This window comes from Canis lupus, chromosome 30, assembly GCF_011100685.1.
Source record: "Canis lupus familiaris isolate Mischka breed German Shepherd chromosome 30, alternate assembly UU_Cfam_GSD_1.0, whole genome shotgun sequence".
Taxonomy (NCBI): domain Eukaryota; kingdom Metazoa; phylum Chordata; class Mammalia; order Carnivora; family Canidae; genus Canis; species Canis lupus.
Genome location: NC_049251.1, coordinates 38,697,780 through 38,711,801, shown reverse-complemented (window position 1 = coordinate 38,711,801; position 14,022 = coordinate 38,697,780). Strand labels below are relative to the sequence as shown.

The window sequence follows — 14,022 nt, the reverse complement described above, 5'->3', positions numbered from 1 at the left end:
TGTATTTCTGAGGAGAATGACTTTTTTTCTTTTTAGCCTTCCCAACTACAAGCACATACTCCAGCCAGTCAGCAGACACCCCCTCTCCCACCATATGCATCCCCACGCTCTCCACCTGTCCAGCCTCATACACCAGTGACAATCTCGTTGGGAACGGCCCCATCCTTGCAGAACAATCAGCCTGTGGAGTTTAATCATGCCATCAACTATGTTAATAAAATCAAGAACAGGTTCCAGGGCCAACCAGACATCTACAAAGCATTTTTGGAAATTTTGCACACATACCAGGTAAGAGAGTTGCCCTTTCAGCATGTCTTAATTAATCAGGTCACATGCTGAGGGCATCTGGTCTGAGAACTTGAATAACCATTATTATGTTCCCTAAGTTTTACTGGAAATCAACAGGTTAAAAACTGTGTGTTTATAAAACTAGTTTGATTTGCCTGACTCTAATTGCTTTGTAACAGCTAGGCAGGATTTTTAAGTTACTGCCCTGTGAAGCAGATGCTTATTATCTGGGCAGTTTAGAGGATGGTTTTTGTAGTGTAGTTCATCTACAGGAGAAGGAGGAGACATTTCTCTAATGTTTTGTGTGTTATTGGTTGGTACTTGTCCCCTGAACCTTCACATATACTGTCCTACTTTTATTTATTATTTTTTTTAAATTTTATTTATTTATTTAAGATTTTATTTATTCATGTGAGAGAGAGAGAGAGACAGAGACATAGGCAGAGAAGCAGGCTCCATACAGGGAGCCCGATGTGGGACTCGATCCCGGGACTCCAGCATCACGCCCTGGGCCAAAGGCAGGTGCTAAACCGCTGAGCCACCCAGGAATCCCCTATTTTTTTTTTTTTTAAGGTTATTTATTTGTTTAGTCTCTATACCCAGTGTGGGGCTGGAGCTCATGACCCCAAGATTAAGAGTCACAAGCTCTTCTGAGTCAGCCAGGTGCCCCTCTTCGTAGTTTTGAAAAAATTATCAGCCACCATTTTTCACTCACTTTTCAACTTAAAAGCTTGCGGTTAAAACGGTGCTAAGAACATAGACCTTTCTTAGGCACAGCCCTAGTAGATATCTAATGTCCCAAAAAGTGTGCCGAAGGGAGTTCTTCAAAACAGTGACCCTCTAATTTGCTACCTTCCCATTTGCAATTTCCTGTCAGAAAGAGCAACGAAATGCCAAGGAAGCTGGAGGAAACTACACTCCGGCATTGACTGAACAGGAGGTTTATGCCCAGGTGGCTCGTCTTTTTAAAAATCAGGAAGATCTGTTGTCAGAGTTTGGACAGTTCCTACCAGATGCCAACAGCTCGGTGGTAAGTTTTATCTAGAAAGAACTACACTATTTAGAATTATTATCTTCAATCAGTTAGGAAGCTGGAAACAGAAGGGGACTGTTTCTAAATGATAGTGCTGCTTTGGGTAAGAGAATTAATGTCTTGGATGTGTCTTACTTAGCTTTTAAGCAAAACAACAGCTGAAAAGGTTGATTCTGTGAGAAATGACCATGGAGGCACTGTGAAGAAGCCCCAGCTGAACAACAAGCCTCAGAGGCCCAATCAGAACGGCTGCCAGATCCGTAGGCACTCTGGAACGGGGACCACCCCCCCGGTAAAGGTGAGCATAGGTGACAGCGGCGCACTTGGGACTCTAACGAGCCCTGCCCATGGAACAGCTCTCTTGGGCTGTTCGTGTGTTCTGATCCTAAGCATGTTGTGAGTTGGGTCTTCGATAGTCAGTGAGTTGGTGTATGTCACAGAAACTTGATGCGGAGCTGCTTATCTGGCTTTGCAAAAGAAGGGTAGAGTATCACTGATTACACAAATTACCGAACTTTCTGAGTTTTTATTGTTTTCTCTGTATTTTCTCTCTTCTTTGCTACTAGTCATTATGTCTTTTTATTTGCTGCCCACGGTTTCTGAGACATACTGATTTTTCCCTTCGTCTGATTTGATGCCTTCAACCTGCCCTACGATAATAAGAGGGAAGGTTATTAAGCTTGATAATTATTTCAGAAGTAAGTCCGTGGTCTCTAAGGTCCTCCTGTGAGTAAAGTATATATACTTTGTGAGTTCTTTGGTCTAGAGGCCTTTGTGGGGTTGTCAGATCTTAATCTGTATCCCCGTAATCTCCAGGGCAGGACCCGACCTTCAGGCTGTAGCAGAGGGGCATCTTAAATTTGTTAGTGACCTATCACAGGATGCTTCTTGTTCTAGTAAACACTGACGTCCTGCCTGCAAAAGCTAAGCCTGTTCTCTTCCTCTTTGATGTAACGCAGCTGTGCTAGGGAGAGAGCTAGATGCATGTACTGAATGTTGCTTTAATGAATTCTAAAGCAACATGTAATGTGGAAGAGGTGGACGTGTCTGCAGAATCTAATTAATGAATAATAAAAGTGGAATTTCTAACAGTAGGAGGTGAACAAGCAGACAACTAACTACAAAGACTGACATGTTAGGTATTGCTCACACTTTTGAAAGACTATTGTTCAGTGTTGGTAATGGCTTTTCCTTTTGAAAGCAAGTTGAACATAGTAATAGTTTATATCTCTTTACTTTAGGGAAGAGCATTACATGGGTAGCAAGAATCAGGTTGGCAGTTAAGCTCCACTCGCATCAGTCCCCTCCCACACTGATCACCCTCAGGTGGAAACACTAGAAAAGGGGATGAGAATTCCCTACCTGCTTTTCTCCTTAGGCAGCATAAGCAGTAGAGGCTTTGGTTCTTAGTGTACTCTGAGGTGGTCAAGGTAAATGTGCTGCTTTTCTCAGAGTTTGTACATGTCTTCACAGGTAGGTGAGAGATGGCTTTTTAAAAGTGAAATTTTGCCAGACAGCTATGTCACAGCTTATTCATTCCCTTTGAGAAAGTAAGCTTAAATTGGTCCGGGTGGATATTGCTGACAAGAGAGTCATTCCTTCTCTTAGGAAAATAAACTGCTTCACTTTTTCATGAATTTTTAAAATTGAATTATAATTAAAGGTTGAGGATTGATTTCTATCCACTTGTGGCAGTGTGTTCCAACTCTGCCTCCACTCTAGGATGAGGTAGCAGCGCTAGGTTCCAAAATACAGTTACTTTTGGCTAATGGAAAAAGTAAGGACAGTCTGTTATCACAGTAATGCTGTGACCATTGGTAGAGAGAATATTTGGGAAATAGAATGATCTTAAGCCTGGGAGGGTGGGGGACCCAACAGGCAAACTGTGAGATGGAGAAGGTGGGTGGAAATCCTTTAGAGTGTAAAGTGAGAGAAACAAATTCTCTCATTTGTTTCAAATTACTAATCAGTGGTCAGTGATGGATCCACTGAACACAGATGAAAATAAAACCCCAGGAACGTCACTCTTTGGATCTTACATGTTGGTGTTTTTCCTTCTTTGCAGAAGAAACCTAAACTGCTCAGCCTAAAGGATTCCTCCATGGCAGATGCCAGCAAGCACGGTGTAGGAACTGAATCCTTATTTTTTGATAAGGTAATGATTGAATTAGATTTGATATAGGCTACTAATGGCAAAAGAAAATCACCCTGTCCCCAAGAAGACTTTGTTTTAGAAGCTTCAAGCTGATTAGGACTTTCTCCTTGTTATCATGGTTTCTAAGTTGTAGGGTCCTTTCAGGCCACTGGAACCGTAGCATTGTCTGTTTGGGTTTTGTGAAGCAGTTTACGGCATTTCCTATAGTGGAAGACTGCTTTTAAAAATGCATGATGTTACTCTTTTTTTTTTTTTTTTTTTTATTTATGATAGTCACAGAGAGAGAGAGAGAGAGAGAGAGGCAGAGACACAGGCAGAGGGAGAAGCAGGCTCCATGCACCGGGAGCCCGATGTGGGATTCGATCCGGGGTCTCCAGGATCGCGCCCCGGGCCAAAGGCAGGCGCCAAACCGCTGCGCCACCCAGGGATCCCATGATGTTACTCTTGAAAGATGTTTGGGGCTCCCAGTTGTTGATAATCCAAGTCGGTCCAGTTGTTGAGGACTTCAGATGACTTGTAATCTTCTAATTGCTTGTGGCATTTATTTGTGGTATCATATATAGGGTTTGTGTGAGTTTTGATTTACTTGTATGTTTTCAGAGTTCCCTAGGTGATCCTGAGACGTAGCCAGTGGTGCAATGACTGGTGTAAACAGTGTGTGTGGTAGATTGGTTTAACTCTCCTCCTGTGTCTGACTTCCTCCTTGGAGTCAACTTGATTAGCAGGCTGCTTTTATCAGGGTAATTGATAACTGTCAGACTTCTCACTGGCAGGAACCAGCCTGGGTTGATCTGGTGCAGATTTACTCTATCTTGCACCTTTGTGTTTTTGCAAAGGGCAGGTGTTTTTAGCATCTCTGTGATTGGCTTCTCCTGGGCTCTCTCCAGCCTTCTGTGCCTGAGTGAGCTGTCCTGCCTAACAGTTGAATCCCTGGCTCTTGAACAGTTTCCGGGGGCTGCCTGGGCACTTGGAGGGAAATGCCGACAAGTGACAATGAAAGACTGGAGGGGTGCGGCGTAAATAAGTTAAATTTTTAAAGAGTGATGATATTTGTTTGTTCTTGGAGTACTTCTTTCTCAGAGGTAGATGCTGATATGTAGTTGACCCTTGAATAATGTGGGTTGAAAACTTGAGTGTAACTTGTGGCTTCCCCAAAACTCACTGTTAACCAGAAGCTTTACTGATGATATTTAACACTCGAGTAACACTTACTTGGCATGCTCTATGTATGATATACTGTATAATAAGCTAGAGAAAAGAAAATGTTATTAAAATCAGAAAGGAAATACCTTACAGTGCTGTATGTCAAAATTCAGGTGTAGGCGGACACAGTTCAGACCCATGTTGTTCAGAGGTCAGCTGTATAGATGAAATGTCTGAAATTTGCTTTAAAATTCAGTGGTGGAGGAAATGGTTATAGATGAAATAGAATTTACTATGTGTTGATCATTGAGCCTGGGCCAGGTACATGGGGTTCACTACACTGTTTGGTCTACTTCTCTGTGTGTTTAAAGACTAATAAAAATTTAAAAGTGAGTATGGTGTATAGTACCAAAAGTACAGTTTTCTTTCATCTTTAGCTTTGAAAACTAATATTCCATATAGTGTCTACTGACAGTTGTAAAAGTATACAGGAGCCTGGATAAAGGGTTATTGCTAAACTACTTGGTTTGGTGAGGATCTGTCTACAGTCCTCATTAAAGGACCACAATATTAAATATTTACTCATTTACTTGGCTGGATTGCTCATCTAGCCAGGCTAGTTTTACCTTGTGTATGCTATTGAACATTTTTAGATTTTTGGACATTAAAATGTTCAGGATTATAAGTGGAAGAAGGAAAAGGATCAGGTCAGAGGGCAGAAGTGTCTTAAGAAATTATTCAGGGCATCTGGGTGGGTCAGTGGTTGAGCATCTTTGGCTCAGGTCATGATTCCAGGGTCCTGGGATCAAGTCCCGCATCCGGCTCCCCATGGGGAGCCTGCTTCTCCCTCTGCCTCTCTAGACTCTGTCTCTCTTGAATAAATAAATAAAATCTTTTAAAAAGAAAGAAAAATTATTCAAGGTTACCAGAGTTTGAAGACAGTGTTGACAAAGAGTCTTGCTGTAAGCATCTGTTAGAAGCAACAAAAACTAGGTTAACTAGTTTTTGGTAGGGTAACTAGGTATCATCAAGTAACTGTTTAAATTTCCCCAATCTTGTGGGACTCTTGGGTGGCTCAGTGGTTGAACATCTGCCTTTGGCTCAGGGTGTGATCTCCAGGTCCTAGGATCAAGTCCCACATCAGGCTACTCTCCTGGAACCTGCTTCTCCCTCTGCCTATGTCTCTGCCTCTCTCCTTGTCTCTCATGAATGAATAAATAAATAATAAAATCTAATAAATAAATAAATTTTCCCAATCTTTTTTTATTTTTTTATTTTTTAAGATTTTATTTATTCATGAGAGACGCGGAGAGAGGCAGAGACATAGGCAGAGGGAGAAGCAGGCTTCACACAGGGAGCCCCGTGTGGGACTCGATCGTGGGACTCCAGGGTCATGCCCTGAGCCAAAGGCAGAAGCTCAACTGCTGAGCCACCCAGGCATCCCAATTTGCCCAATTTTTTTTTTTTTTTTAATTTTTTTTGCTCAATCTTTTAAAAGGAGTCCAGCATCTTTTGATGCCCCATCTAACTGTTTCTCTTCTGATTGTCTCCGTAAGGTCCGAAAGGCTCTGAGGAGCGCAGAGGCCTATGAGAATTTCCTGCGTTGTCTTGTTATCTTTAACCAGGAGGTGATCTCTCGGGCTGAGCTTGTGCAGCTAGTCTCTCCTTTCCTGGGGTAAGTGGAGTGAGGGGCTAAGTCCTGGTGTGCGGTATGGAGGTGGGGGTATGTGATAAGCAAAAATAATTTTGATCATCGTAAGTCAGTTAGTTGACTCATAAAATGTCAGTGTCATAGGAGTCCTCTGGGAATTCTTCTAGTTTAACTCTACAGATGGAAAAATAGGCAAAGAGGGCATCAGCCAAGACCAGTGGTTTCCCAAGGCGCTGACCAGTGTTGGATGTTTATAGAGACCAGTCTCTTCTAGGGTTCTAGAATTTTGACTGTATTTGATAACCTAAGAATGATCTGAGCATTAAAGTGGTCTTCTCGATTAGAAGAACAGCGGGTTATTGCTTAGTTTCAGTGTAGCTCTTCCATCAGCACCCTAACTGGTCTTGGAGTGCTCTATAAGAAGAAGGGAAGCCAGATACCCAGAAGCAGGACTTCTTAGGCAGGAAATAATAATTGTCATTGGAATTAGTCCCTGGTAGCAGAGGGGACCAAATCTGTCCCTGGTAGCAGACCCAACACCAAATAGTAGCAGCCATACCTCAGGATAACTGCACCATGCTTCTAATTGCTCACCAGTTTTTGGTTTGATTCTTCAGGAAATTCCCTGAATTGTTTAATTGGTTTAAAAACTTTCTGGGCTATAAGGAGTCTGTACATCTGGAAACCTTTCCAAAGGAACGAGCCACAGAGGGCATTGCCATGGAGATAGATTATGCTTCTTGTAAACGGTTGGGCTCCAGCTATCGAGCCCTACCAAAGAGTTACCAGCAGCCCAAGTGTACAGGACGGACTCCTCTCTGCAAAGAGGTAAGGCCTTCCCTAGAAAGGACCAGCCCTGAATTTTCTGCTTCCTCTGGAAGGGAGTGACACCAGGGTTCAAGAATTTATGTGAATGAGGAAATCAAGACCCTTCTCTGTCTTTTCTCAGAAGAAAATGTTGTATGCTTCTATCCAGAACCTTTTCCATCTTTTGCAAACTTGCTAAAGGTGAAAGCTGTAATGTTAGTAGTTTTTCCCATCCCCTAGGGTTGTGTCTGTCTTTTTACTGAGAATGCTTAATCACTGGAAAGCTTTGTTACACTTTGGCTTCAGTTTCTCTTCTTTTACCCAAAGGTTTTAAATGATACTTGGGTTTCCTTCCCTTCCTGGTCTGAGGACTCCACCTTTGTTAGTTCCAAGAAAACCCAGTATGAAGAACACATCTATCGTTGTGAAGATGAGCGCTTTGAGGTACAAGCTCCTTTATCATTTGAAGGTTGTAGAAATGAGAGGCACTAAATGCTAAAATATCTTAAATATAACTATCTGTGAGGCTTGGCTTTTTAAGACTGAAGAGCCAAAAGCTCATGTTCTTCAGTAGTAAATGCTTTATGAATTCATCAATATATTAGTAATATCTTAGGGCAAAGTGACCTATCTAGGCCACTTTAACCCTTTTAAAGTTATCCATTGATGGCTGAATAATAATTCCTTGAATTTTTAATGGTGTTTTAAAGGTTATTGTGTTTTACAGGGTATATGAAACAGTATCTTAAGGCTGACTGGACTTTCTTAAAGAGGTTTAATTATTTAAAGTGTGTATTATTCTTAGCGGGTATCTTGACATGGTTAGCAAACCAGCTCTCCTGTGAGAACTGGAATTCTTCTCTCTGTATCTGCTATGGATTTGGCTCCTTGTGAAAGAAAGCGAAATTAGGGCTTTATTTCAAAGTAGTTGGGAGGGTAAGAGGCTGGAGTAAGTGAGGTGATAGTCTGTGTACCGGGAGTAGGAGTACTAAGAGTGGGCTTAGAATCCCTGGTGTGTTAAAACGTCTAGCTCACTGATCTCATCAACAAAAAAATGTGTTTGAAGAAGTAAAATGATGTGTATTCTATTTAATGTATTTATTATATAAAAGTGGCCTCACTTACACATATAAATGAGAGAGAGAGATCTTTTTTTTTAATCCATGCTGATTTAGCTCTGCCAGCCATCCCCCTTCACACTTTACTCAGCTGTTTCTGGCATGTCTTGAATGAAAGGCCACATGTTGCTTGGCTACTGGCAGGTGACTAGCCCCAGTGTTCATGAGGAGTTTCAGCCATTTGCACAAAATAAAATCATGACATGCTAACTTCCATGGAAAGTTTTATCAGGCTAAAGAAAGCATTTCCTTGTTACCTATGTTTAGTAAGTTTAGATAAGGAGGTAGAAGGCAGAGATTGGCATCTTTTTTCTGACAGGATGTTCCTATTCTCAGCTGGTGTGCCTGTGAAAGGCAAGCACTGCATTTCCCATTTGTGATTACAGGAATGATGATGAAGGTGTGCGTGCATGTGCTTAGGATGGGCTAGTTTGAAGGAGCATTCCATTATACATCAGGATAAGTTACTGATCCTGCAGTGTGGACAACCCCCAGATTTCAGTGGGCTTGAAAAAACATGCCTTTCTTGATCATGCTACATGTGCTTTGATATTTGGTAGGAGATCCTGCTCATCAAAATTACTTTGGGGACCTAGGCAGACCAAGTATCATCGTCTTGAATATTGCGAGTCACTGAAGGGAAAAGAGCTCAGAAGTCTTACCCTCTTAGATGCTCTAGCTTAGAAGTCACAAACATTACTTCAACTCACCTGTCCACAAACTCATTGGAACTAGGTAGATGACTCTCTTCTACCACAAGGGAGCCGGGAAGTTCAGTTCATCACTTGTCCATAATCAGGTGAAAGGGACCAGAAATACTGGACAAAATGAGTACCACAGTCCCCAAGCTAGAATTTTTTTTTTTTTAAGATTTTATTTATTTATTCATGAGAGAGAGGCAGAGACACAGGCAGAGGGAGAAGCAGGCTTCCTGCAAGGAGTCCCATGTGGGACTCAGTCCCGATCCTGGATCCCAGGATCACGCCCTGAGCCTAAGGCAGACGCTCAACCACTGAGCCACTCAGGCGTCCCCCAAGTTAGAAAATTTAAGGAACTCTCTTCTTCCTTCTTCCTTCTTCTTCCTTCCTCCTTCCTCCTTCTTCCTTCTTTTACCTGAGAGAGTGCACACACCTGAGAGGGGGAGGGGCAGAGAGAGAAAATCTCAAGCAGATTCCATGCTGATCCCTACCTTGGGCTCAATCTCACGACCTAGAGATTCTGACCTGAGCCAAAACCAAGAGTTGGACACTCAACTGACTGCACTACCCAGGCGCCCCTAGGGAACAATTCTGTAGACAGTTGGTTTATAGGGCCTCAAGACTTGCCGTTTACTTTGTTTTCTGTTTCTCATTTAGAAAATCTTGTGTGAAGCCTAGGAAAAGAGTTATTAGAGGTTGCCAGTCATATCCTTAACCAGATATGGCTAGGCCCTTGCCAGAAAGTAAGTGCGAGGAGTTCTGTTAAAATTTAAATGATTGGGATCCCTGGGTGGCGCAGCGGTTTGGCGCCTGCCTTTGGCCCAGGGCGCGATCCTGGAGACCCGGGATTGAATCCCACGTCGGGCTCCCGGTGCATGGAGCCTGCTTCTCCCTCTGCCTGTGTCTCTGCCTCTCTCTCTCTCTCTCTCTCTCTCTCTCTCTGGGTGACTATTATAAATAAAAAAAAATTAAAAAAAAATTTAAATGATTACCCACAAATACAACGTTGAAGTCCTTAAGGAATGATAGTCACTGCTCTTATTACTGGATATAGAACAAGGCTATTAAATATTTAAATATTTTAAGTTACCCTGAGAAACCTTACACATAATACTGATTTATCTTGGGCAGCCCTGTTGGCTCAGCGGTTTAGCGCCGCCTTCGGCCCAGGGCGTGATCCTAGAGACCCGGGATCGAGTCCCACATCGGGCTCCCTGCGTGGAGCCTGCTTCTCCCTCTGCCTGTGTCTCTGCCTCTCTCTCTCTCTCTGTGTCTCTCATGAATGAATAAATAAAATCTTTAAAAAAAAAAAAAAAGACTGATTTATCTTGAATGGTCTTCTGAGGATTGTTGTGTGTTTTGTTTCATTTTATTTTATCATTTGTAACAGGTCTTAGCAATCCAGGAAAGTTCAGGGGAAAGTGTCAGTAAGGTTGCCTCCTATGAGGTCCCTCTGATTTGGGGTTAGTAGTCCTAAACAAAGCACATTGGTGGTGTTAGAAGTAACGACTACCACTTTTCTATCATTTATTGGATATTATGTGCCAGGCCTTGCACTAAACCCTTTATTTGGGTTATATCATTTCATCTAGAAAATAGCCTCTGAGAATAGGTGGTGTTATCCCTACTTTATTGATAAGCAAATACAATTTTGTGTGGCTGCTATGGCGGAGCTAGGATTCAAGTCCAAGGAATTTGACTCCATACTTCATACTCCAGACCGCTATTCTATTATAAATCCTGAGCACACTTTGTCTTTTGCTTTAGCTTGATGTAGTTTTAGAGACCAATCTGGCAACGATTCGGGTTCTGGAAGCAATACAGAAGAAGCTTTCTCGCTTGTCTGCTGAGGAACAAGCCAAATTTCGCTTGGACAACACCCTTGGGGGCACGTCGGAAGTTATTCATCGAAAAGCACTCCAGAGGATATATGCTGATAAAGCAGCTGACATCATCGATGGTCTGAGGAAGAACCCCTCCATTGCCGTCCCAATTGTCCTTAAAAGGTAACTGAATATGTTCTTCGTGCTTTAGTGTGCTTCGTGACAGGTTCGGTGTCCCCTTAAATACGGCCTTCATTTTCAACCTGGTTATTCCATGAGGCCTCTATTTCACCTCAATGCTGGTGGTTGGAAATTAGGTGCAGCATGGGATAGTGGAGCTTCTTGAAGGGTTTCTGTGTAACCAGCAATAGAGAACAAACCTTGAAAGTCCACAGTGGAATGCTCTGTGTGTTTAAGGGAATATTTTAAAATACAGAAAAGAACAGAGCAGAATACAGCCACCCACATTCCTGCCACTCAGTACTAACCATTGTTAACATCTTTGTTTTTTAATAAGAAAAATCTCTTTGTCTTTGTAAAATTGGTGGTTTATTTAAAAAGACTTACTAGCTTGGCATTTTTACCAAGAACATCTTACCTCCTGACAAGCCTTCGGCCTGAGGTGTACAGGGGCTGTTGTACCCACATAAGACCAGGCATCAAGGAGGAGGCCAGACCTAGGGTGAGCCCCAGGCTCCTTTAAGTCCATGGCTCTTTGGACCACATGGAATCCCAGCTAACAGCTGGGTCCTCTTTCAGTTCCACCTGAGACGGGTGGTGCAAACTCTTGTCTGCTGCACAGCTCACAGATGCCCAGATTTTATTGTTCCTCCCCAGACTTTGCTCAAGAGCTGGCACAGGCTTTTTCTCTTCTTGCCATGCCAGCAGCATTTAACTTTGGCTTTGAGACGTAGGATATTCTTCAGTTCTAGTGCTGGTTTTGATTTTACTTTCTTCTACACTTCTAGAGTGTTAAGATCTGTTGTTACCATCAGAAATTCCCAAATTGTGTGCAAAGGAGCATTACTGTGCAAGTTCTTTGCTCTTGGACTTCTGCATTTATATTAGCATAGTGAACATTCTTAGAAGTCCTGCAGCAAAGAGATGTGCTTGTTTTAGCCGGCCAAGAAAGTAAACCCCTTTTTAAGGGTATTGGGTGGAATGATGTTGAGAAATAACTATTCGAGGTAAGATTTCTGACTTTGGGACAAATCACTTCCCCTAAATAAGTCCTGGAGGAGTTATTTCCTCATGTAACAGAGTTCAAGCCTGGATTGAATAACAATATAACAATTTCAGTAACAGTATCCCAAGTTGCCAATAATTTTGACAGACCTGTTATATCTTTTGACTTTTGAAAGAAAGTAAGTCTGACACATTTCCCACTTGGAAACCTTGGAGAGTAGGCGCTGTCATCCCTATTTTCCCAATAAGGAAACAGAGTCTAGTATGGCAGAGCCAGGATTCAAATCCAAAGAGTTTAACTCCCTCCCTTAGAACTCCCACATCCGAATTCCCATGTCTTGTCCTTTCCACACCCCCCACCCCTCACCAGATTGAAGATGAAAGAGGAAGAATGGCGAGAAGCTCAGAGAGGATTTAACAAGGTGTGGAGAGAGCAAAATGAGAAATACTACTTGAAGTCTTTGGACCACCAGGGCATCAACTTTAAACAGAACGACACCAAGGTCCTGAGGTCAAAGAGCTTACTCAACGAGATTGAGAGCATCTATGATGAGGTGAGTGGGAAGTTTCTCTATCTGTGAGAGGACCCCAGTCTTTATGTTCAGCCTGGCTTTGATTCCTGGAAATTATCTTTGTTATATGAAAGAAGACCCTCCGAGACAAGGTGATTCTTGCTTCAAAACTGTCACAGACTTCTATTCCTGATTCTACATTTTAAATCTAAGCCTCACCTTTATTCCTAAACTGCTTTACTAGTTTCCCAGTTTACTATCCTGGCTTTGTCTGTGCCTGCTGCCTCCCTCCTCCACTTGTCTTCCCGTCTGTTTCCCTCAAAATGATACCTTTTCTCATTCACGTAGCTCCTCTCAACTTCCCACAACCAAAACACTTATCATTAATCCCCAGACACTTTCTAATCGTTGTTTATTCAGGATACTTACCAGGAGTGTATATAGTACTGGGAGCCAGGGTACAGAGATGATTAAGAAATTAATCCTGCTTTCTTGGACAAGCTCACAGTCATGGGGTGGGGATAGACACATAAATATAGTATGATTGAGAATTCCTAAAAGTTATGTGATCTTGAGTTTAAAAAAAATGTTTTTAAAAAAAAATAAAAAATAAAAAAATAAAAAAAATAAAAAAAATGTTTTTGGACAGCCCCGGTGGCGCAGCGGTTTAGCGCCGCCTGCAGCCTAGGGCGTGATCCTGGAGACCCGAGATCCAGTCCCATGTCAGGTTCCCTGCATGGAGCCTGCTTCTCCCTCTGCCTGTGTCTCTGCCTGCCTCTCTCTCTCTCTGTCTCTATGAATAAATAAATAAATAATCTTTAAAAATAAAATAAAATAATGTTTTTTATCATGAAAATGTCAAACATATGTGAAAAGGGAGAGAATAGTAAAATGAGCTCTTCTATAAGCTTAAATAAGCATCTCTATTTTGCCAATTGTTTTAAATCTGTCACCTCCCACACCCCTACCCCAGATTCTTCTTCTTCTTCTTCTTTTTTTTTTTTTTTTAAGATTTTATTTATTTATTAATGAGAGACACAGAGAGAGGCAGAGACATTGGTAGAGGGAGAAGTAGGCTCCCCATAGAGAGCCTGATGCGGGACTCGATCCCAGGACCCCAGGATTGCAACCTGAGCCAAAGGCCAGATGCTCAACCACTGAGCTACCCCAGTGGCCCTCACCCAAGATTCTAGACCTCCAGTCGTAGGCCTCTTGTTGTATCCTCCATATCCATAAATACTAATACAGAATTTTATTTTATTTTTTTATTTTTAAAGGTTTTATTTATTTATTCATGAGAAACAGAAAGAGAGAGGCAGAGACACAGAGAGAGAGAGAAGCAGGCTCCATGCAGGGAGCCCGACACGGGACCTGATCCCGGGTCTCCAGGATCATGCCCTGAGCCAAAGGCAGGCAGGCGCTAAACTGCTGAGCCACCCATGCCTCCCCACTAATACAGAATTTTATTTTATTTTTTATTTTATTTTTTTTAAACCTCACACTTCTTTTTTTTTTTTTTTTTTTTTTTTTATGATAGTCACAGAGAGAGAGAGGCAGAGACACAGGCAGAGGGAGAAGCAGGCTCCATGCAGGGAGCCCGATGTGGGAC

At 42.3% G+C, this 14,022-nt stretch overlaps 1 protein-coding gene and 1 long non-coding RNA gene across 4 annotated transcripts in view; one reads left to right on the top strand and one right to left on the bottom strand.

Moving 5' to 3' along the window:
* The window catches only part of SIN3A (SIN3 transcription regulator family member A), a 74,917-nt gene that overhangs the window by 34,105 nt on the left and 26,790 nt on the right, over window positions 1-14,022 (top strand). For all 3 annotated transcript variants that reach the window (XM_038581035.1, XM_038581034.1, XM_038581033.1), the window contains 9 exons: window positions 37-288; window positions 1,166-1,318; window positions 1,461-1,619; window positions 3,387-3,476; window positions 6,176-6,294; window positions 6,888-7,098; window positions 7,405-7,521; window positions 10,661-10,899; window positions 12,272-12,455. In XM_038581035.1, the coding sequence (XP_038436963.1) occupies window positions 37-288; window positions 1,166-1,318; window positions 1,461-1,619; window positions 3,387-3,476; window positions 6,176-6,294; window positions 6,888-7,098; window positions 7,405-7,521; window positions 10,661-10,899; window positions 12,272-12,455 (1,524 nt within the window). The remainder of the gene's footprint in view (window positions 1-36; window positions 289-1,165; window positions 1,319-1,460; window positions 1,620-3,386; window positions 3,477-6,175; window positions 6,295-6,887; window positions 7,099-7,404; window positions 7,522-10,660; window positions 10,900-12,271; window positions 12,456-14,022) is intronic.
* Window positions 1-14,022, bottom strand: part of LOC111093280 — a 33,621-nt gene that overhangs the window by 10,008 nt on the left and 9,591 nt on the right. The gene's annotated exons all lie outside the window — the stretch shown is intronic.